At 53.3% G+C, this 24,300-nt stretch overlaps 1 protein-coding gene across 1 annotated transcript in view; it reads left to right on the top strand.

Moving 5' to 3' along the window:
- Positions 1-90: 90 nt before the first annotated feature.
- TRIM8 (tripartite motif containing 8) overlaps positions 91-24,300 on the top strand; it is a 30,819-nt gene continuing 6,609 nt past the window's right edge. Inside the window, exons 1-2 of the mRNA XM_027648118.1 lie at positions 91-1,346; positions 1,634-2,289. Coding sequence (XP_027503919.1) covers positions 1,720-2,289 — 570 coding nt within the window. The 5' untranslated portion in view covers positions 91-1,346; positions 1,634-1,719. The remainder of the gene's footprint in view (positions 1,347-1,633; positions 2,290-24,300) is intronic.

Raw genomic sequence — 24,300 nt, forward strand, 5'->3', positions numbered from 1 at the left:
CCCGGCAGCCTCCCAGGCGCCGCCCCCGCTTCCCCTCCCCGCTGCGGGGATCCGCGCCCCCGCCCGCCTCGCTCCTCGTTCCCCCCCCCCCGGCCGCGGCCGCCTCCCCGGGGGCGGCGGGAGGAAGCCGGGGCGTGGGGCTCCGGCGCCCAGGGCGACCCCAAGATGGCTGGAGGCGGCGGGGGCGGGCGCAGGGGGCTGTGCTGATCGGCCCCGCCGGGACGGGACAGGACGGCTCGGCTCGGACTCGCCTGGCCCCGCAGCCCCTCCGCAGAGCCTCGCCGGGCGGGCGGGCGGGCGGGGGAGGCGGTTCCCGGGAGCGGGGTTGTTCCGGTGACTTTATTTATAATTTTTTAAAAGAAAAACCTTTTTTTTTTTTTTAAATTTCTTTTTATTTTATTTTTAACGCGTCCCCGGTCTCCGCTCTCCAGCCGGGCAGCTCAAGATGGCTGAGAGCTGACTCGGCTCTCCCGGAACCGCTCGCTCCGGCCGCTCCTCCCGGCTGCCCGCCGCCGCCTCGCCCCTTCCCGGCGGGGCTGCGCCGGGGAAGGCACCGCTCCGCCGGCGGCTCGGGCACCGTCCCCGCGTCCCAGCGCATTGTTGCCGTCGGGGGCTTGCGACCCCCCGGCTGGCCATGAGAGCGGGCTAGGTCGGACCCCCCCCGGGCGCCCTTTTTTTTCCCTAGCCCCGGTGGGAAGTGGGAGCAGGTTGATTTGGGGTCCGCGGGGCTCAGATCCCCCCGTTGCAAAGCCCGTCCCCTCTCCCATCCCTCTCCGGGAGCGTCGGAGGAGCTGGGCGGGCTGTGCTTGGCTGGGGTTTGCTCTGAATGACCGAGCTCTCCCATTCAAGACCTCGCAATCTCGAAGCAGGCGAGAGGGCTTTTTTTCTTCTCCTTTTTTTTTTTTTCCTGTCTTATCTTTCCCCCCCCCCCCCTTCCTTTTTTTTCCTGCTGCTCCTCCGATTTAGAGGCAAATCTCGGGGGCCGCGGAGAGAATTCGTTTTTCCGCCATCGTCATCGTCGCTATTATTATTATTATTTTTTTAATCTTCCTCCTTTTCCCATTTTGGATCTTAACCCTTTGATCTGTTTCCTTTAAAAGACTCTGATTCCCAACTCCCATCAGGGGAAGAGGGAGGAGAAATCCAGGGGAGAAAAAAAAGCCCGAGCGAGTCGGTGCCCTCAGCTGCTGGCCAGGTTTGGTGGGGGACAAAAGTCCCCTTAAAATATTGAATGTCAGTTGCAAACCTAAGAAAAGAAAAATCTGATCCGGAGCGCTAAATTTAGGAGCTTTATATGGAACTTGGACTCTGCTGCTGGATTTTGTATGGATTTTTTTCAACCTTTGGTAAGTTTCGATTCACCTTCTGGGGTAAAAAGGAGCAAATGGCTTTTAGGGGTGGTTAGGACTTTGGGCTGTAAGTCCAACAAGATCATGTTGGGGTTTTTTAACCGTTTGTGTTGTTTTTTTAACAAAGCGACAGGGACGTCGCATTTTCTTGCCGGATATTCCTAGAGTGCTGCTCTGTGGTTTATTTTATCCCCGATTTTAAAATCTGCTGCGGTTTATTATTTATGGCGCGTGCTGCGGGGAGGGGGGAGCCTGTCCGTTCACCCTCAGCCTTCCCCTTGCAGGGAGGACAGACCCCGGCGTCCGCCCCTAGACCGCACTGAGCGACCGAAGTGGCTCGGGGGAAGTGTCACCAGAGCCGCCGGCAGAGATGGCCGAGAATTGGAAGAACTGCTTCGAAGAGGAGCTCATCTGCCCCATTTGTCTGCACGTCTTTGTGGAGCCAGTCCAGCTGCCCTGCAAGCACAACTTCTGCCGAGGCTGCATCGGGGAGGCGTGGGCCAAGGAGTCGGGCTTGGTGCGGTGCCCGGAGTGCAACCAGGCCTACAACCAAAAGCCCAACCTGGAGAAGAACCTGAAGCTCACCAACATTGTGGAGAAGTTCAACTCCCTCAACCTGGAGAAGCCCCCCTCAGTCCTACACTGCGTCTTCTGCCGCCGGGGCCCACCGCTGCCTGCACAGAAGATCTGTTTGAGGTGCGAGGCTCCGTGCTGCCAGTCCCATGTCCAGACCCACCTGCAGCAGCCCTCCACGGCCCGGGGGCATCTCCTGGTGGAGGCGGAGGACGTGCGGGCCTGGAGCTGCCCCCAGCACAACGCCTACCGGCTGTACCACTGCGAGGCCGAGCAGGTGGCCGTCTGCCAGTTCTGCTGCTACTACAGCGGGGCCCACCAGGGACACTCGGTGTGCGACGTGGAGATCCGCCGCAATGAGATCCGGGTGAGTCGGACTGTCCTGGACACCCGGGTTTGCCCAGCCCAGGGGCATCCGGCCACCCTCTCCCCTGCTGAGTCTGCTCCCCTGTGCTTGTGTAGGACCTACACAAAACCCACCCTGGCATTGCTCCTCCTCCACCCGGTCCCCCCACGGCAGACATGTTAGGTGGCCTCCACAGCCAAGCAGTGACAGAGCCCGTGGGTGCCAGGAGGGCTCCCCAGGGAAGGGGATCTGCGGCAGGAGGCCTTTGTGGCTGTCGAGCTGTAGGACCTACAGCCGCTTGGGTCTGGGCTATGCAGTGAAGGGTCGAGGTCCTGGGCCAGGGGGGTCTGGAGGGGTCATCTCCCAGGGTCCTGTTGGGCTGTGCAGCCGTTCGGAGGAAGGCAGAGGAGCTGCCTGCATCTGAGGTCAAGTCGCCTCGAAATTGGGCTTCCTGGGAGGACAAAGCGGCCGCAGGAGCGGACCCCGTCCATTGTAAGGCCTGTGAATGTCAAACTGCCTGCTCTTCCCACCGCCTCCCACTGGGGCCGGTGGCTGCCATCCCCTTCCCCCCGGCAATGGAAGAGCTTCGTGTCAGAGACCCATGACGTCTCACTGATAGAAATTCAGGCTTGGGGTTTGGACAAATAATGGGGTTTTTATTAGGGGGCACAGGGCTGCACCTCCTCCCTTGAGCAGCATGGGCCGTAGTGCTGGATTTGAGGGAAAGCGAGTCTCTTTTGCTTATGGCAAGGCCATCTGGCAGGAGCTTTCACCCCTGGCTCCCCACCCTCCAGTTCCTGGCGGGCATTTACCAGCCCTGCAGGCAGCCCTGCCATGACCCCACTACCACCTTCCCCCTCTCCAGGGTTGCCCCTCCTCTCCCCCTCCGACCCTTCGAAAGAGGCCCGGCGCTTGTCTGCCGAATAAATATTTAACAATGAATTGAATGGTGATTACTGTAAAATGGGGATGATTTCCTGTGTATTTTAATGTTGCCAAAATGAGTCACCATTTAGCAATAAAAAAAAAAAAAGAAGTCATAAATAAAAATTGCAGTATAATTACTTTCCAATTGGATGGCCAGGCCTGGAAGTGGGGCAGGGGGGGAAGCAGCTCTGTGCAGAGGAGCCAGCCTGAGCTCACAGGAAGGTTATTTTCCTCTCCAGGTTTTTTGGGGGAAAACCAGAGACCTCCACAGAGGTGCCAGCAACTCCGCCACACACGCTGGAAGGGGAAAGACCCAGTCAGGCTTTTAGAGAAGCGCTTTTCTGCTTCTATTTATAGGGAGTCATTTTGGTTTCCCTCTGCCAGGGTGGGGAGCCACCTCGGGAGGGCTGCGCGGTGCTGGGATGGGGCTCGCATGTGCATCTCCCGGGAGCTTTAGCCAGGGACCAAAACTATTTTTCCAGGTCCTTTTCCAGGACACTTCGATCTCATCTGTTCCCGATCTTGCAGCGTGGCTTTTTTTTTTTTGTTGCTGCTGCCGTTGTTATGGCTGGATATTCGCCGCTTCTTGCGGATGCACACTGCTAATGACCTGGCAGAAAGCTGCCACCAGCTAGGCTGGATTTTGGCCCTGGCTTGAAATTTTAGGATATGTGGCCAGACACCAAAAGTGTCGGGCAGCTGTATTGTAGAGCCGCAGAATTATTTTGTGACCTTGGCCAAATCCCTCGGTACCTCCATCGCCACGTTATCTTAATTTCCTTTCTCTGTGATGATAAACTTGTCTCTTCCCGCTGGGCGCGTGGCTCGGTTGGGTGCTCAGAGTCTGGGGCAATGAAGGACAGCACGAAGCTGGGGGACCATGCGTCCAAAGGATCCCCCCTGTAGTTGAAGCAGTTCTTCCATGGAGCAGCTAGAGTAGGGTTGATCCCCTGGGAAAATCACCCAGCAGGTTGCCAGCCCTTACTCCATGGCCTTGGCCAGGTCTCTGGGTGAAAGCCACCCCTCGCCAGCCAGCAAGGAAGGTGGCCTCGTCGGCTCCCGAATTAGGGTGCGTGAGCTCAGCTGGTGACAGTTTCCCGCCTGCGGGAGCCAGGCCCGGGATTCCTGGCTGCTTGCTCACCCTGCGGCGGCGGTGAGCCACACTTGGAGCATCCCGGGAAAGAAGGGCTGGGGCTGGGGGGCAGATGAGTAACACTGGGCTTGGGAGGTCCGGGGGAGGCCCCATTGTGAGAGGTTTGTTCCATGTGTGGCTTGCGTTCGGAAAGCCGTTAATTGAGAAATGAGTCAAAGTTGGGAGGCTTGGAGCCCTGTCCTTGGTGCAGGGGACTTGCCAGCATGGGGGTTGCAACATCGACCTGGTGTGGTGGTGGTGGCCCCCATAGCCTGGAGGAGGGACCGGAGCCTGCAGACATTCTCCCTGTAAACTCCCCTTTTTAGCATTTATTCCTCTGGCTGTGCTGCCAGATGTCTCAAAGGGCACCTTACCCCCAGTTACAGGCTGGTCTGAAGGGGAAAAGGGGTCAGAACTCCTTGGGGACAATACCAGCGCTTTGTCAGCTGTGAGCTGGCAGTTAGGGCAAGAGTGCTCATGCTGGGGGAAAGAGGCTGGAGGCAGGAGGTGTCTGCGGGAGGAAAGAGGGTGTCTGTGCAGGGTTTGCCTGAAGCAGAGGCACGCGCTTGGTGGGTTTGGGGGAAGGACCCTGCTCAGCATTAGGCACTGCACAAACCCGCAGAGCCCTGGCTCAGAATTAGTTGAACTCCACGGTGCAACCGTAATACAAACAGTAAATAAAATATGTGGTTAATCTTTCTTTCGTGGGCGTATAAAGTGCTTACCTCCCCTTCCCCCCGTGAGATGTTTTCTCCTTTGTTTCCTGTTTTTGTAGTGCTTAAAGAGGAGAGGGGGGGAAAGCCAGCAACGTGCTCTTTTTTTTTTCTTTTTTTTTTTACTTCTTGTCATTTTGTCTGTGTCAAGGTCTCAAAACGAAACATTTTTTCTTCCATCTTTGCCTTTGCTGCACCAGCCACGTGCCTCCTGCCTGCATGGGGGAACCTGCTTTTAGGGTTGAAAAAGAAAGTTGCTCCAGCTTGAGGTCGATGTGTTGTTTTTTTGTTTCACTCCCATCCAGAAAGGGGAAAAATACATTGCCAGGATTGGAGCATGGGTCAGCAGGCAGAGAAAGGGACTCACTTGCAGGGTATTACCATGTTTGCCTGTCTTTGTGTGGTGCAGGGTTGATTGAGGCCAGGTACATCAGAGCTTGTTTGGGGTTGTCCCAGCTGCCTGTCCTTCGCTGGAGGTGCCACCAGTGGAAAGGGGCTTGGATAGAGGGGTTCTTCTGCTGCTTCTGTTTTGTTTCAGGGGAAGGAGATAGATTTCCCCATGACTTAGCTTGCAGTACGTTTTTTGGAAATTGGAAGAAATCCCTTCACACATTCTGAGAATCTCTTGTGGTTTGAACGTTAAGAGGGAAAAAATGTGCTGTGGTGCTGAAACCTGCAGGAAAATATTGGGGATCCTCCTGCAGGTGTGTAGGAGCAGCACCCAGCAGTGGCCATGTTGGACCCTGCTAGCTGCACCCTTACAGACGCTTCCTCCCCAGTGCACATTCAGCAAATCCAGGGGGACAGGGACTGGGCTGCTGAGTCCATCTGCAACTCTGTGGATTTGGGCTTACTTTCTTGGCAGCACCCCACACAAGGCCAGCTCACGTGCTTTCTAAATTTTGAGAAAGAGGAGAGGTGAGCACTTAGTAGGAGCACAGGAAGAGATGAATCCCAAGTCAGTACCAGAAACTCAGGTTCTTTGCCAGCGTTGACCACCAGTGAGTCCCATTGCATCCCCATGCTGCTGTCTGTGCCCAGAACGTTTTGTTGAGACCTAGGGAGCCCCACTAGTGGGGAGGCTGGGATCAGCTCCACTGCCAGGCTTCTGGCATGAGCTGCTGTAGGTTGTTTTACTCTGAAACAGGTTTGGTAACTTGTGATGGACTGGATTTTTACAGGCTTACTTATTTTCCAGATGACTTGTTTATGAGGAGCACGGCATGCAGCTCACTGGAGGCATTGTGAGTGCAAGTGCCCGAGTACTTGAGTGTTAATTTAGCTCTTGTGACTGTAGATGGTGTGGGCTGGTGCCTGGCGGGTGTTAGCTGTGGCACTCTTTGAGCATACCTGCTCCCCAGACAATTTTCGCAGTAGGTCCTATAAAGCTGGAGTTGGGCAGCTTCTCCCTGCTGCTCCACCAGCACCCCAGAGCTGAACCGCCAGCCCAACCCAGGCTTTAGGTCAGCCTAACCCAGGTCTCTCCCTCTCCTGACTTTGCCCATTCCCTGATTCCTGCTCAGGGGCCTCAGGAGTCTGGCACTATGCTCCTAAATGTGACTGATCATTGTGCCCTGGGATGCTGTCAGTTGGTCAAGCTGCCATGATAAGCATTGACTTCTTGGGCCTTGGGCAGTGGCACAAATCCCAGCACCCACCTAGTCTGGCTTCCTAGCTCTGTGCCACTCACCACCATTGATCTGTCAGGCTTTACTGTGCCATGTTGTCAGGGGCAGCATATTTCAACCAGTATTATGAACCCATACCAGCCTGTGCTGCCCTAGAGAGGTCTTGGAGGGGGGAGGCTGAGCCACCCTGCTACAAACCCCTCTGGGTTTGCTGGCCAAGCAGCAGTGGGTATCTTGGTGGTCCCAGATATTTGGCTGAACTGGAGCAGTATCCTGCCTCCCTAGGGTTTGGATTAAGGGCTTTTCTCCGCTGCTTTCCTGCTAAGCTTGAGCATTTTCTTTGCCCTTAGCCCATCAGGTTGCCAGCGGTTGCTCCAGACCTGCAGCTGCAAGTCTTCTGTGCAGAGTAAATCCAAGAAGTGACAGCAGAGATGGAGGATGCCAGAAGGCAGCCTGGTGGGTGTGGGTGGGAGGGAGAAGGCTTGCGTGGAGGGGACAGCTTTGGTAAAGGAGTAGGACAGAGGCTGCAGTGAAGAGTGCTCTCTTCCCATGGGGGATAATGCAGTGTGGATGGGTACTCTTGAAATGGGAGGTGGAAGGAGGATAGGGAAAGAGAGGTTCATCTGAGGACCTTGAGTTGCTTTGCAAGGAATAGGAAGAAAATATAGCCCAGGTTTACCCCCCTGTGGTATATAGGGGTTGTCTGTACTTTGCAGGTGGGTATGTCTAGGCACAGGCTTGCCCACTCTTGCCAGGCAGCCCTGGCCTAGAGCTTTTTCCACCTGGAAGATATTCCCAGGTGATGACTTTGAATGAGCCCCTGAAACTGGGCTGTTGTGGTCTGGTCTCTGAACCGGGAGGTGCAAGCCCAGCTTTTGCTGGTGATGGGGGCATAATAGACCCTTGTTTAATCTAAATCCAACCTGTGATGTTTATGTGAGCATCATGCAGCTGCTGGCATGGAGGTATGCAGCGTGCCACTCTCATGATCTTTCAACCTCATGAGCATGGTGGAGAGGGAAAAGTAGGAGAGACATGACCTGCAGTGTGACACCCTGGACTTCTCTCCACCTCTCACCCTTGTGCCTTGCATGTGGGAGCCTGGGTGAGCCCTTCAAGGGATGTGTTAGTCCCAAGACCATCCTTCTCATCTTGTCCCCTCCCCTTGCTCCAAAAAAACACTGTCCTCAAGGTCTCCTGCATGCTCAGCCTGGCCCGGTCCTGCCCGAGCAGCGTCCATGGCCTCTCTGCTGCTCTGGTCGTTGCCTCTGGAGCCAAAGAGTTGCCTCTGTCCCCATCTGAGTGGGGGAGCAGAAGAGGGGCTGGTGAAGGGGGTGGAAGGAGAAGGCAGATTTCCATGTCTCACAAAGGGCACAAGCGATCAGATTCATGCAACTGCCCAAGAATAAAGAGGCTCTTACAGTGCTGGCTGCCCTGACCTCTCTCCTCTCTGCTCCAGAGGACAGCGTGTGACCACACAGGGATTTCTTAGCTGTACTTGGGAGGCAGGCAACGGGTTTTCTATCCCCAGATCTGTCTGCAGCTTGCCTTGCAGCATATTGGCCTATTTTTTGCTCATTACCTATCTGTTAACTGGAAATCTTGGTACATGGTGATAATTTCTTCTTTTCTTTTATTTAATTTCATGTGATTGTTTTGGTATTTTTTTTCAATCTGACACTGAAATGGGGCTGAGAGCAGCAGTGCTTCCAGAGCAGGGACAAAAGTAACCAGGAAACACAGGGCAAGAGAGGAGGGATCGACACCGAAACAATGAAATAGCCAAGCAAGGAAAGACTGAATGCTCAATAGCACAAGCCTTTGCAGAAATGCCTGGCTAGTGCAGCATTTTATAATCAGCTTCTGTGCAGGGCTGGCCTGCAACAGTAGTGTGATGGGGGAGGAATGCTTTGAATTAGTTGGATGCCAGAATTAATTCTGTCAGAATTCAAATGTACATGTATGTACGGATTTATAAATAAACACTTGGAGCTGGATTCTGCTTTGCCACGCGGGCTCCGGGGCAGAATCTGGTCTGGCCTGGCTTTTTTGCTTTTAAAAAGATAAAATGCTGTGGGTCTGGGCTGGGTTCTGGTGACTTTGTCAACTTTCTGCATTTATCAATAGCCTATGGTCTGTGGAGGTGCTGATTTGGTTGGGATAAGGAGAATGGCACAGAAGAGTTGGAGCTGCTGAGCTTGTTTGCAGTGGTAGCCAATTTTCTGCAATGAACCTCTGTTTGCTGGTAGAGAAGGTGGAACGGATGCTGGGGGACCAGTGGGGAGATGTGAAATGTCCAGGATCAGGGATGTCCTTCTGTTTCCTTCACAGAAGAAGGACTGATAGAGGCATCCACTCCTTTTCCCAGGAGAGCTACAGCCAGCGTGCTTGGGAATGGGAGGAAAAGATGCCTGGTTCCAAATACAGAGGGAGGGACAGTTATTTACAGGCATGAGACTGTAGATGCACGCAAAAGTTTTTACATATGTCCCCCAGATGAACTCAGGGAAGAAGCTCCCAGTCCCAAATCCTTTCTGATAAGGACAGCTTCGGCCCGTTTGCACCAGGGCATCATGGTTGTCTCTCTTCTGTCTTGTGATTCTCTTGTGATGGTAACATGAGCAGAAGTTCCCAGCTCAGAGCAGCGCCCTGCCACTCTGCAGCAGCGCTGTCGATGTAACGTGCACTCGAAGTCATCCATTTGCTGGGATAATGTACCAGAACTGTTAAAAAAAAAAAATTAAACACAAATCTATTTAATTTATCTGTTTCTTCTCTTCCCCCTACCTGTCCTTTTTTCAGTGCCTTGCTGTGTGGATGCTTTGGGGGAGGGCTGTCTCTGGAGCAGGCTGGGAAGAGCCGAGCTGCGGATGGCTCCAGATGAGGCAGTTGGCAGGGAGTGACGTTCCGGATGGCTGTGTCTCTCTGAAATATGAGTAAACATTGTCAGACCAGACGACTGTATGATCCGGGGTTTGGGGAGGGCTGATCTGCCCTTTCCTCTCTCCACACATCTTTCCCTGTTCAGGATCCCCCATTTGCTCAGCATCACCCAGTTCTCCTCTCTCTGCCTGGGTGACCTGGAAGCTTCATCCTAGAGCTGTAGCTGTGGAGAAAGGGAAAGAAAATCCCCCATGTCCTAATGGAGGCAGTGTTTTCCCTTGCCATACAACAGCTTAATCTAAACCCTCATTTGAGCCAGTTATTGTGTGGCTTTAAAACCCCATCCCCTGGAAACTAGTCTCCCACCCCCTTCCCTCCCAGTCAATCCTCGTCGGTGGAGCCAAGCTCCAGGGTTTGGTGCTTGGCCACACGCAGACACAGATCGATCACACTTGGGGGGTGGGTTGATATTTTTGTGGCAATGGTTTTTATTGCTGGTTGCGGTTGTTGGAAAGTCCGGGGGGTTGGTGTGAGCTGTAACGGGCTTGTGCGTGTGGCAAGGGGAGAGAGAGGGTAATGTGATTGCATCCTTCTGCTCATTATCCTCCTTCTAGCAGTGGGGGTGGTGGGGCTGCATCCCTCTCCCCATCCGAATCTGTGTGGAGCTGCTGCCTCTGCGGTGGGAGCAGGTTTTCCCTGCAGGTGAACTCCTCTGCGCTCAGACAAAGGGCTGGGGGTGCCGGTGCCTCCCTTTGTTCTTTTCCTGTCCTGGTGCACCCGCCTCTGACGGCAAAAAGCCCCTTGAAGCATGCCTCTCAAATGGATGGAGCGGAATAAATGCGCTGCGAGGTCTCTGTCCCCCTTGCAGACCCTTTGGGGACAGTGTGGGGGGGGGGGGTGCTGCACTCCCCCTTCCCTCTGGTATTGTGCTAGCTCCTTAGTGATGGGGGTGGCCAGATCCGGGAGGGAATTACTGCAGCTCTCCTGCCACAGCTGCACTGTTGTGGCTGAGTGGCTGAGGCCTGCGAGCCCTGTTTCAGTCAGAGGTGGTTTGGTTGTAGGGGATGGGCACAGGACCTGGCCCCTACAAGGGAATGGGAGCACATTTAGGAGTTATTTTCCTGCCTCTGCTTGCTGGCATCCTGCACAACAGGACATCCAGGCAGGGAACTGGAAATAGCACCTCATGTGAAGACCACTCCTTGCCAAATGCATCTCCAGAGGGTGTGAGCCCAGGAGGTAAAACCAAAGACTGTTTTCCAGTTAAGGAATTTGTAGCATTCTACTTACAACGGGGGAGAAAAAAGTCATTTTAATCTCTGCAACAATCTAAAATCTGGGTCAGAAAGACAGGGCATTACCCTAAAGTAGAGATAAGCAGAGGTGGGAGGACCTGCTAGGGAGTCAGGAAGTCTGTGGAAGTGTGGGACAGCAGTCCTGGAGACTGGAGCTCTGTTTGCTGATGGTGATACCTTGCAGAACATGGACCCTGCTAGCTGTACCCTTACAAGCACTTCCTCCCAGGCTGGCTTCTGCTATGATCTGTGAACACACATGGTACTAATCCCCATTTAACAAAGTGCGTTTCAGCAATCTGATAAACAATAACAAGGCAATGAGCAAAAGCTAAACCTTCCTCTATGTGTTAAAAACTGCCTGCTGGAGCCTTCCTCAGGAAATGTTCCTCCTTCCCAAAACACAAGGCCTGACTTTGCAGGAGAGAGAGAGAGAGAGAGAGAGAGAGAGAAGGCATCTGAAAAGGCAGCCTTCACGCACACACTGCACCCAGTAACTGTTAACAAAGACATTTGAGGAAAACCTTGTTCTTCCCAAACAATAGAGTCTGTGAGTGTCTGTCAGCTTGGGTGGAAGATGGAGGTAACCATGGGAGAGGGAACCTGTGGGCCCATCTCTTGTGCCTAGTGGAGGGAGCAGGTGTTAGCATTTTGAAGGTCAAGCAGAAATCATGAGCTGGCCCCAAGGCAGCTCTGCTGGCCAGCAGGTAAGGGGAAGCCACCACAGAACTGCACTGGCTGCTGGGTCCCTCTGGGTGCAATCTCTCCAGGGAATGAGGAGCTGCTGTTGTTGGTCCTTCTGCTCCAGAAAATGGCAGTACAGTCACAGCTAGAAATGGCTTCTCTGGTTGTACCCTGCATGCTGGCACTGCTCCCCCAGTCTCTGTGCAGTTCTCAGCACATCCTATAACATTTGTGCTTTCCCTGCATCCTCTTTGAAAGAGGATAATTAAACTGAAAGGGGGAAGCAGTGCACGCTGGAGACACCATGGACTGCCAAGCTCGAGAAAGCACTGCTGATCTGCCAGAGACCTGAGGAGCTGATTTTTGAGTCAGAAGATGAAATGCCAGGTAGGGAGAGGGCATCTGGTGAAAGCCACCTCATTTGAGGGTGGAAACTGAGCCTCGAATATGGCTCACCTGCATCAGCAGGACTGGAGTTGAGCAGAGCAGTTCCCCTGCCTCCCTGGGAGGATGGAGCTGACTGGAGTCTGAGCTGTCGAGCTCCGATCGCCAAGTCAAACCTGGAAGATAAATGATACTTCAGGGGCCTGAGATCAATAATGTCAAAGGCTGTCCCGTAATCGGGCAAGATTAAAAACCAATGACAGGCTCCCTCCTAGGAGCAGAAGTCAGCATGTTGAAGGAGAGTGGTAGGGTTTGCTCCTTTACAGTTATTCCCTGGCGGTGCCCATATCCCAAACCTACCTTCCCCGGCTGCCCCCTGCAATATCAGTGATTGCCCTCTTCAGTCAACATTGACCAGATTCTGCAGGTCCCCTACAACCAAGCCCTCTTCACTGGTCCTCATGCAGCTGGTCCAGAGTGCTCCTGCCCTTGGGAGCGTGGCTGAGGTGGAAACAAAAGCAGTACAGCCTGGTGCTGGCCATCAGCCGCTTTTGCTACCTGGGGATGAGCTGGGACCCTGGAAGGTGGAGGAGGAAGGAGAGGAGAGGCTGAAGTAGGAGGTCATGTTGATGCTGTGGGTACCATGAAATGCTGTGCGTTGCAAAGATGCTTGGCTTTGGGGAGCACATTGGGGAGAGGAGTTTGGGAGATGAGGACTGGAGCTCACTCTTGACTTTGTTCTCAATATGTTATTTTTACCTGTATTTATCAGTTTGTGGGAACCACAAGTATTTAGCCACCCATGAGGAGAAGATAGGTGGAGTGTGCACTCATGCCCATTTTGGGGTGCTGGTGTTAGATCTGGTCATAGAAGTGGCTTTTCTCCTGGTTAGATGCTGAGCAGAGAGCTTCCCTTATTCATCAGCAGCCTGGCTGAGGTGAAGAAGATGTAAATGGTTTATTTGCAGAAGCAAATTAAAGTAGACTTGAGTCCAGTTTTTCTCTGCATCCTTAAAGGGGTGCACAGGGTGCTCCATCACAGCTTTTCAGGGCAGGGCCATGCTGTAGCTCCTGTGAAGGGCACTGAGAAATAGGATATTGCCTCTCTTTCCCGAGTGCAAGGGTGATTAAAGTAGAAGGGGCCTTGCTGTCTCCTGACGCTGCCTCTCATGCACACACAAGGAGCTGGAAATGCTGCTTGCCTTTGCCCCGGGCTCCTCTTCCCCTTCCTCTCCACTCCCCCACCCCTTCCCTGCCAGGAAGCCTGGCCTTTGTGTGAAGTGATGCCTCCTGACATCAGCCGGGCGCACGATTTCCTCCGGAGCAGGGAGGGTGATCAGGCAAGGAGAAGGGTGCCACATTCCCCAGGGGTTGACATACGGTCTGGCTGTGCTGGAGCATGGGGCAGCAGCACTCCAGGAGAGGCTACATGCCCATCCAGGGTGCTGTGGAGAGGGGGTTGTCCCCAGCCTTGTCGGTGTGGTGATTTGGTGGAGTTTTGCCTTGCTTGTGGTGCTCTGTCTGAAAGCACCACTCCATTGTGTTGCTTCTTACTGCCTATGACTCTGATTGCTTTTGTGGCATCTTTGTTGGACCCCTCGAGGGATACAATGTTGGACCTTATATATATAGCTGAAGCTTGGCCAGTGCTGGGTGCAGAATCTTGCTCCAGGGTCAGTGTTTCAGTGCCATGCAGCAGAAGTGGAGGGGCCCAACACCAAGGCAGGAGCAGGGCTGCCATCTCCTGTGGCCCAGGGCTGCACCAGGGCTCTGTCCATGCAGACACATCTCTTCAGGAAGGGCAGGTTGCAGCTTGGCTGCAAGGGAGTTTGCGGGGTGTGGGCTTTTGGCTGCTCCTTGGAAAGGGCTAATACAACACATGGGAATTGGCCAAGCGCCTGCCAACAAGAAACCGTGGCTGGCGCCTTGCCAGGAGCTTGGGGGCCTCGCATTGCTTTAATTCAAGATGTGTTTACTGGAGGATGGCATTTTGCAGCTGGCTGGCTGGAAACTACAGGTCCCAGCATGCTCCCTCACATGTCACCCTGCTGCTGAGCTCCAGCGTGAGCGTGGTACGACGGGGATTGTAGTCTCAGTGCTCACCGCTGCAGGAATTTTGCTGTCAAGGAGAAGGGTTCTGGTTCAGCATCGCTGGGCAAAGCCAGGCTGCGAGGCACACGGCTGATCTCTGCCTCCTGCTTTCCTATCCTCCTGCCACCCACTTGCTTGATGCAAGACCAGGTTGGCCTTTTTATGTCACCGTGCTGGGGAGGGGATCTGGTCCTGTTCTTACTCATTTGCAATGTAAATATTTTGGTCCCGAGTATGTTGCTGGGAGCTGGGCGACACTTTGAGGAGCATGATTCATTCATGCTGTTGCTGTTCAGAGCACAATGAGGCAGCCTTGGGACCGGTCCCAAAGATTTCCTGTGATCGCGGCTGGTGGGGAATTTGGGACGTCACGTTTGAGTAAGTCAGAGCCCTCTTCAAACACTTCTTGCAGTCCAGGAGTACTCTGCCATGCCTAGCATGTTCGGGACTTGCCATCCCCAAAATGCAGTAGTTGTGGGTGGCTTGTATTTCCAGAGGGAAGAATAATGGAGAGCAAGTTTGGGGTCCGGTTCTTGCCTTCCCCAGCAGCTGACATGTGGAAAAGGTTGCAGGGTGTACGGCTTTGTGCCTGGTCCCAGCCAACCTAACAGAAAAAGGTACAAAGCAATGCAAGTTCAAAACCTCATGTTCAAAACCTGCTGCACGCCAAGTCTCAGAGGAAGAGTTTCCCCACTGGGGTCAGTGCTACACAAGCTTAGAGGGATGTGGGACAACCCAAGGTGGGATGCTGGGTAGATGGGCTGAAGCAGTGGAAGATGCCACTCCATCCCTAGTTTCTACTGGTGATGCTTTGCTGCCAGAAGGGACCTTTGCTGTCTCACTTTGGTCACTGATGCAGGAGGGGCTGCACCCTCCGCCCCAGTTCCCTCTGTCCCCCCATGTGTCATTTTGTCCTCTGCACGCTGTTGAGAGCCAGGTGCAGGCAGCGCCCAGATTCGTTCTGGCATCCTTCATTAGATGGTATTTGTTCATGCTGCATTTTTCTTTTTGCTGGCTTGTTTGGACACGCACTGGTACATTCACGGCACTCAGGCAGTAACGTGAGTCTCCTTCCCATTAGGAAAGGGGCCAGGATTTGGGGGGGCTGGGAGGGTGGCTTAAGCAGTAGTTTTTGAGATATTTCCTTCTGCCGCCACACCCTGCGTGAAAGAGCAATATCCACGGCTTCAGCTGCTATCGCAAGGCTCAGAACGTCTCTCTTTTAATATAGATTGGTATCATTTTGCATTTTAAAGTAAAAACACGCTGCAAGCTGCAGACAGCTGTCGGTTGGCAGCTTTGTTTGAACATCTGGTATTGCTGGGCTGCTGTTCAGCACGATCTAACTATGGGATTCATAAAGATTATAATCCGGGCTTTCAGGTTCTCAACAGCCGCCTCACAAAAAAAATGGGGGAGGGAGAAAACGCAGCAGGGAGGCAGCAGAGGGTCCTCGGCGTCCAGCAGATTGTGGTCATGGTCAGTGAGGTGGATGGACTGGCTGTACATTGCCTTGGCTGCCCACAGGTGCTGACAGGCTGCTTCCAGCCTGCAAACACCAGGCACAGGGGAGCTGTAGAAGTGCAAAGTCTTTTCCCCCTTCTATTTTTTCTAACTTGTGTGCCGAATGCGGTTGAGTCTCATACTCCTCTGGGTGGTGTCTGGCGCTGGTGAGCTGAAGCAGCAGATTCTGCTGTTGCTTTCAGTAGATGTTTGTAACAGTTGTCTGCAGCAACAGGACTTAGTTTCTTTTTCTTTAAAGTAGGTGATGGAGGAGCCAAGGCTCAGAGTAAACACTTTGGCATGTCAAAACCTCGTTTCCAAGAGAAATTGAGTCCCCTTTTCTTGAAGCAACTGAAAGGTTGAGATAGCCACCTCTGTAAACCCCATCCATCCTTCTGCGAGTCAGGCACTTTCCTTGGCACCTCTGAGAATTAAGCGACCTCTAAGCCTCTAACGGGTTTTATAAATCTTGTTAGTTGATCTGCATTTTTGCAAAGCTCTTTGAATCCAGCCTATTGGTGCATAAGTCACCTTGACTTTCCTCAAGGCTTTGACTCCCAACTCACTTTCAGGCTCCATTTGTCAGTTGAAGGTGCACAAAAAACGTCCCCCCTTATCTTTATTAGAGAGAAAAAAAAGGTGCCTGGAGAAATGTAGCTGCACTCTAGTTGGTGCAAGCCAGTAATAGAGGTGCATATAAACCTGTTCTGCCCTTGTTTGTGTTGATTTAACTTACCAGTACAAATTAAAATAGCCTTGAGCGGTTGGAAGTTTAACTAGATCAGTTGAGAGGAAAAAAAAATAAAATCATGGCCTTTAAATCAAAGGAAGGTTTTCTTTCTAGTGCTTCCTGAGTCTGGCAGCTGCCTGTGCAGCTGGACCCCTCATCTCTAGGTCCCCAAATGAGATGCTGATGGGGCACATGCCCATGGTCTCATGGCTGGGACGTGCGTGCACGTGGGTATTGCTGCTGCTGCTCTGCTCCTCGGTGGTATCTGAGTTCCCCCAAAAAAACTGTTTGTGCTTTCATATCCCCAGGCCAGGCTCCCTCCAGAGCAGAAACTAGAAATCAGGGGAGTAGGAAGCCTAAGGGGCTGTTGTTCAGAGTTCGAGGCTCCCCACGGCAGGACTCAGCTGTCTTGGGTATGGAGCAGAGGTCTTTGGGCAAGGGAGCGGCTGCTCAGCCTGCAATGGGAGGAAGGGCGGAAGAGGCTGGCTGTGTTTCACCCCTGCAGGGAGAAGACTCTGAGATCACACAGGCCAGCTGGATCTTGAATCCAAGATGTTTATTTGGAAGGGAGAGTGAGGGTTTCTCAATTTTGCAGGGGCTGCAGATGGGGGTAGGTTTGCTGCCAAGTGATGGGAGCGGGTCTTTGCAGGATGGCTGCTTTGGAAGGCAAGCCATTCCCCGAGCCACAGTCTGGGGACAACTGGCTGAGACTCTGAGATTTCAGCATGTCGGGAAGATCTTGGAATGTAACAGAGCTAGACAAGACTGGGACAACAGCAGATTGAGGCTGGATTCGGGGTGCTGCCAAAGCCTGTTGATTTTTTCATGGGGGTTATGGGAGGAACAACTCACCGATGATATGTCAGAGCAATAGGGCTTGCGTGAGGAGCAGGATTTTGTGATTTGACTGAGTTTCAGCACTGAACAACCTCCCTTTGCTGCCCAGACTGCCACCACTGGAGCTGGCAGAGTGCTTCTGAGAGTGAGTTGGGGGAGATGATCCCACCAAAAAGAGACTGCTTTTTTTTTTTTACTGGAGTAATTTTTCATCTGGATCCATGGTTAGGAAGGGGCAGCTGTATGAAAACAGACAGTAGAGGGAGAAGAGGAGGTTAGGGTCCCCATAATGTCCATATAAATCGATTGAAGCATTTGAAAAACCACAAGCACAGGTGGAAAGGGCAGGACTTTTTTATACAATCTTTTAGGCTCTGAAAAATTGTGAAATCTGATGAATCCCAGTCAGTGTAGCTTCAGGGACCAGATTTTATTTTCTGGCATGGTGGGGAGGAAGCATAAGGCGACACTAGTCATCTGGACCAGATGTGCTCCGGGTGTTGGTGTCAGTCTGAGGTCCCAAGAGGCTGGAAACGGTTGCTCAAGATGCTCAGGCTTGGATGTCTGAAACTTCCTGGATGTCACAAACCCCTGTGCTTTCCCAGCTATGCCCTGATGCAGGTGCTCCAGAGCTGGTTACTCAAAGGGCATTTGGTGCTGGGCAGGGCAGGCTTGTGCCAAGGCCTGCAGCCAGAGCCTCATGCTGGTGATGGCTCAGCAGCAGGGTGAATTTTGGCACTGATTTATAAGCAGCCCCAAACCAGGACATTTTCCCCCTAAAACTGAAAGGGGTGAGGAAAAGAGCTCCTCCCTCACACCCCTGATGGCAAAGAAAATGTCGACCTTGTCCTTCATAAACACGGAGCTGAACTCTGTGCCTCTTCCTGGCTTTCCTTGCTCCCAGGCGAAGGTGGCCTGGACTGTCCTCCCTGCCAAAAGCTGGCTGGGGTGGGCTGCTGGCCAGTGTCCGCACCCAGGCCTGGGTGGGGATCTCCTCTCCCTCCCTTCTCAACAGAAAGAAAAGAGATTTCTTGAGTTCTTTGCTGCCCCGAGGGCCTGGTCGCGCCTGCAGCCACAGCCCCACTAGCTCTCAGAGCTGGTCTCTCCATCGTGCTCCTGCACCACCCAAAAGCATCTGCTGTCCCTCTGCTATTGGGACAGCGTGGGAGTATTTTCCCTGGTCAGATGCCGTCTCTCCTGGAAGATGCAGGGCAGGAGGTTGGCCAAAGGCCTGGTCACTAGCAGGGTTCCCCAAGGCTCAGTTTTGGGGTGAGTTTTGTTTAATATCTTTACTGATGATCTGGATGGGGGGATTGAGTGCATCCTCAGTAAGTTCACAGACAACACTAACTTGGTGGGAGTGTTGATTTGCTGCAGGGTTGGAAGGCTCTGCAGGGGGGTGGGGACAGGTGGGATTGATGGGCCGAGGCCAGTGGTATGAGGTTCAATAAAGTGAAGTGCCAGGTCCTGCACTTGGGTCACAGCAACCCCCTGCAGCACCACAGGCTGGGGGAAAGTAGCTGGAAAGTGGCCCAGCAAGAAAGGACCTGGGGGTGCTGGTTGACACTGGCTGAACATGACCCAGTGTGTGCCCAGGTGGGCAAGGAGGCCAATGGCATCTGAGCTTGTATCAGCAATAATGTGGCCAGCAGGACCAGAAAAGTGATCGTCCCTCTGTACCTGGCACTGGTGAGGCCACGCCTCGAGTGCTGTGTTCAGTTCTGGGCCCTTCAAATCAGGAAGGACATTGAGGTGCTGAAGGGAGTCCAGAGAAGGGCAGTGGAGCTGGTGAAGAGTCTGGAGAGTAAGTCTTATGAGGAGCGGCTGAGGGAGTTGGGGCTGTTTAGCCTGGAGGAAAGGAGGCTTAGGGGAGACCTTATCACTATCTACAAATACCTGAAAGGAGGTTGTAGCAAGGTGGTGACAGAACAAGAGCATACAGCCTTGGGCTGCTCCAGGGGAGGTTCAGGTTGGACATCAGGAAGAATTTCATCACTGAAAGGGTTGTCAAGCATTGGAATGGGCTGCCCAGGAAGGTGGTGGAGTCACCATCCCTGGAAGTATCCAAGAACCAGCTGGATGTGGCACTTAGAGTGCTGTGGTTTAATTGATGTGGTAGTGTTTGGTCAAAGGTTGGACTTGATGACCTTGGAAGTCTTTTCCAACCTTAATGATTTTATGATTCTGTCACCAAGGCTCATCTTTGTCCTGTGGAGCCAGCAGCATCAGTTGTGACTGGTCTGGCTGCATGCTCAGCATGCAAACCAGCTTCTTGCTCTGGTATTTATCTTCCCACTGAGTTTCCAGCTCTTTTCTTCCTGTCCTGCACACGGTATGAGCAAGTCTTGAGCCCCAGGTCTGGCAGAGGTGGTTTGCCTCTCTTTCACTGCCTCTTGCGTGCAGGCAACTTGTCAATAGCATCAGCATGGCCTCACTCCTGCCCACCAACATGCTGCAAAAGTGGGTTCAGGGAGCCTTTGTTTTGGGGGATGCATCACCCATACTGGGCACCCCATATCAGGAAGGCTCCTGCCTCCAGGACTTGCAGGGCTGCTGGTAGAGATGTGATCCATCTCCAGCCACTGCCTTGTCTCTCTGCTCCTTAATCTCCCTTACATCCCTCTTTTCCTTGAAGCAGATCCTTGTCCCTTCTCAGAGGACACTGACAGCAGTGGCAGCCAGTCCATGGCTTGAAGTTGGGGTCCAAAAACTGTGGGTAGAGCCCCAGCCTTGTTCCCTAATTTGTGTGAGAGGCACAGCCTCATGTAACCCTTGTGGCAGCAAGGAGCAGGGGGACACACAGAGGCCCAGGAAGGTGAATTAACATCCTCAAGGTCCTTCTGAAGGTCGCTTTCTGACTGAGAATAGGTCCCCATTTCGTGGCCTCCAGAAATCCTGCTGCTGGCCCCATGCAACACAATTCTTTTTATTTTCCCCTTACTAATGAGTTGTTCCTTTCTGCTGGGTGTAAACAAGGGGAAAAGTTGTCCCATGCTGCAGGCACTGGCACAGCCCCGTGGCAGTCCAGGATCTGCTCTGGTACAGGGACATGCAGAGAAGCATGGTCTGCCATGCCCACCATCCCAGGCTGCCCTAGGAACCAGGGCCAACCTGAATCCTGCCAAGCAGCCATGAGTCATGGTTCCACGGGAGCATCCAGCTGCTACAGGGACACACTGTGCTGGAGTGGGCACTTGGAGGTGGAACAGGGGACTTTGCCTGTGGGGTAGTGTCATGTTTTGAGATATCCCAAAATATCTCAAACCATGGGGTATCTCAAACCATGACTGGTAGCCACTGAAGATGGGACATGGGTTTTAGCCTCATGGTTTCTCCTTCCCAGTGTCCTGGGGGAGGCTTGGTGACTTCAAGTACCTCACAGGGTGATGGGGACAGGCTGGAGGCACCGTGCATCCTGTTCCTCCAAGCTGGCACTGAATATTTGGCCTCTAGCCTTTCTCCACCCCCAGCTCTCCTGGTGCTCAGGGGGTCCCTTGATGCTAGCAAGGGGGTCTCTGATGCCTGTGCACTGCATGGCTGCTGCTCCCATCACTTCCTAGCAAGGGCAGCTATTAATATCTTGGATGCTGTTCCCCTCCCTTCTTCCTTCACCTGCCAAGGATAAACCAGCCTGATCTCTGCACAGGGAGCACCATGAGAAAAGCCAAAGCTTGGAGCAATGTGTGTGCTCCAGGTTGTCCAGGGAAGGCAAGGCCTCCTGCTCTGGCTGGGGACCTCCCCTCCTTCCTGGTGCTTACTGTAAATGTGTGCAAGATGAAACCCCAACGTGAAAGCATTTCCTTCCTGTCCCTGTAAGGGGATTAAGTCTCCTGCGAGTGCTGTGAGGGCTGTGAGGAGTTTGAAAGAGCTGGTTTTGCCTGGGTCTGGTCAGCAGGAGACTGTGACAAGGGTGGGAGGGATGCTCCAGGGGGTTTAAGCTGCTGGGACTGGTCCCCTTGGGCTGTGGCGGTGTGTGACCTCGTGGTCTGACATCCTGTTTTTGGGGCACACTAGAGTGCTGTGCCCCAGATGTTCACAGTGTCAAGGTGCTGGTGTGTTAGCAGGTGGGGGGACGCTTTCAGGAGGGATGAAAATAGCTCACTGCATGGGTTTTTCTCAGAAAACTGTCCAGCTGACAGCAGATCGGGGCTGGGGAGAGGGAAGTCTGTGTGTGGGAGGCGCGGGGAGGCGAAAGGTTGCATTCGCCTCCTTGGTCCAGGGCTTTCGGTGCATTAAAATTCAGTCACTGTGACTTCAGGCCCGTCTCCAGCAACGTGCCGGGACGTGTGTCTCAATGGGAGCCCTTGATCCCAGTCCCTGGGCTGAGCTGCAGGTGTCTGGAGCCATTCCCACAACAGGCATCTGCCCTTTGCGGCTTCCTTGCTCCGGTTCCACCTTCCTCCTCCTCCTCACCCTTTCTCCCCCTTGTGCTTCAAGCTGCTCCCTCCGTTTTGGCTTTCCGGTGACTGCAAACAATGTCCTTATTCACTCGTGGCTGGGATTTGGCGGCGAGGGGAAGGCCTGGGCGCAGAGGAGGAGGAAGGAGAGAGGCAGGGAAGTGAGTGCGCCTGTCCTGGGCCAGCCGTCCAGCTGTGGTTAAAGGCACTCTGTGGGGCAGTCTGACTCTCTCCTCCTCCCAGTTTCCTAAAGGCACAAGGGCTGTGCACTCCTATGGTTTGTCCACCTGCCCTGCTGTAGTACCCTCCAAACCCACAGACAGTTTCAGCACAGTTGATTGGGAATTAGCGTCCTGCAAACATCCCGCAGGTCAGTGTGCGGGGACTTGGTTGCTCTTGCAAGGTGAATAGCCCTGAAGGATGCACAGCACTTATTAGACATCAGAGAAGCTGCGTGGGCTTTATTTACCCTACGAACACAGTCAGGCTTTTCACTGCTTCAACTCTTGTCTAAAACCACAGCAGCTCAGCAGGTCATGGGGCACTGCTTTATGTCAGGTGAAGCTGCCAGGCTCCTTCCTGATCCTCCTGGGAGTTGGGCACGGGCTGGTGAGCACTTGAGCACCCCAGGGAAGTGGTGCCACAGGCTCTCTCCTGCCAGCTCTCCTTAGGAGGCTCACAAGGGCCTTGACCAGCCTCGGAGAAGGTGAAACCATGAGGCATGTCATGGGATTTTGCTGCCCCAGGGCCATGGGCTGCTGGGGGCTGTGAAGCAGGGATGAGGGGAGTGCTGGGCCTCAGGCAGGGCAGGGGCACAATCTGCTGTTATGGTGGGCTCAGCAGTGACCACAGGCTTACACTGGTGGTGTAAGGAGAGGGAGAGGACACTAGTGAGACCAGTGTAAGACAAGCCAGGGAGACATCTTGCTCACAGATTTCTCCCTGCCTGGGAGGTCTTGGGTGGGTGTGAGCCCCTTCCCACTCCCAAGTACCCCTCTTTGCGGTAGGGGGTTGCCCAACTGGCTGGGCTGGACCCTGTATGTAACACATCTCATGTTGCCCTGCTGAAGCCGTGCAGTGGCTCTCAGATAAGGAGCCTAGATACCCTGTATCATCAGAGCTGTTAAACTCTGTACTACCATCTTGCTATATTGTGGCTGCAGGAATTGGATGTTGCAGTAGTTCTTCACTGCCTGTCCCCCAGCAGACATCCCCCCCATCCCCTGCCTGGGAGGTGGATGTGTCCCATGCTGGAGCGGCCACTGAGAGTTGGGGCCAGTGCAGATTCAGGGGGACTGACTGGAAGGTGCAATAAGGTGGACAGAGCGAGGGTGGTTTCCCTGGTGGTGGTTTCCTCCCAGCAAGCCGTGGGCGGATAGCAGTGGTCAGCAAGCCTTCCCCCAACACAATCCCACGGGGACCAGCTATGTGCATCCTCCCTGCAGTGAGATGTTGCAGCACTTGCTTTGCTTCCTGCAGAGATGCCCCTCCAAGCAGCATTTCCCTCCCAGTGCATGACCTTGGTATCCCAAACCTATCCGATGTGCCACGATGGCTCCCCAGGAATCCCTGCTCTGCTGGTGGTAGGGCTCCCGATGGGCAAGCCAAGGACAGCCTTCTCTCATTTCTCCTTCCACCTCCGGTGGTTCTGCTCCCACACAGGGTTAATGCCCACAGTGTGTGTCATGACTCCTTGTATGGGCTCAGCACGTTTGTACCTCGACTTTATTTTTTTCCATAGAGAGAAGACAGATTACGTCCATCTCAGAATAAGCTAGTGTCCATCAACTAACCCCATCTCACTGGGGCCAGTGGGGTCATGGTGGACCAGCCACTTGCCCCAGACACTGGTTAACTCATTAATTAATGAGATGGGTTCACTCTCAGCTGGTGTTTGAATACAGAGCATTTTTAGTGTCTGTTTTGGAAACTGGTGGCTTGTCTCAGAAAAGACAAACTGGGATCAGAGTTGCTCAGAGCCAGGAAAGGGCGCCTGTATGAGGGAACTGCAGTTCTCCTGGCATCAAGGTCATGCATGAAATATGAGAAATTACCCCGAGAAATTCTGATCCTGAAGGAGGAGGAGGAGAAGGAGGAGTTCATGACTTCAGAAATACCAGATTTGGGAGGGGATGGAAGGGGAAGGGATATATTTTCCTTTTCAAAATACCTAAGGAATTTGGCCTGTGCTGCATTGACAATAAGATTTTGCCCCTCGCTGCTGGAAGGGGTAGTTCATACCCATGTGTCTTGTTAAGGTTTTGTTGCCATGGGTGAAAAGCCCTCCCATCCCAGTGCAGTCTCAGGCATGCACAGTTTTTAAATCAACCTAAAATCAAGAGAGTGGCTCAAATGTGAGATTTAAAGAAAACACTGCATGTCCTCTTTTCTCTCTGATTTCTGTGGCTTTAGTTTGAATTTTTGGTCAATTTTTCCAGCTGTGAGGGACTATTAAGTTATATATGTAAAAACTTATTTATATATATGTTTGTGTGTATATTTGTGAATTCACATAACTGTATGATTCCAGGAGTGGAGCGGTCTAAGGTTTGTTACAAAACACAAAGGTTGGCAGCTCTGCCATGGCAGCTGCAGGGTGATGGTACGTGCATGTCCGGGGCTGTTTGGTCCCTCTCTCAGGGGTCCCTCACACCAGTGGGGTTGGCAGGATGACCTTTGACTGCCTGGCATCTGGAAGTGATGGGAAAGCCTGCTTTATCCCATGAAAGCATCCCAGCAGCACTAGGGGGAAAGGCAGGGGCTCCCTCAGACTGCTGCCTCCATGTCAGATACCTGATGCGTACGTCAGAGTGGGACAGGGATTTGGC

This window comes from Corapipo altera, unplaced genomic scaffold (genome assembly GCF_003945725.1).
Source record: "Corapipo altera isolate COAL_440 unplaced genomic scaffold, ASM394572v1 56, whole genome shotgun sequence".
Lineage (NCBI taxonomy): Eukaryota > Metazoa > Chordata > Aves > Passeriformes > Pipridae > Corapipo > Corapipo altera.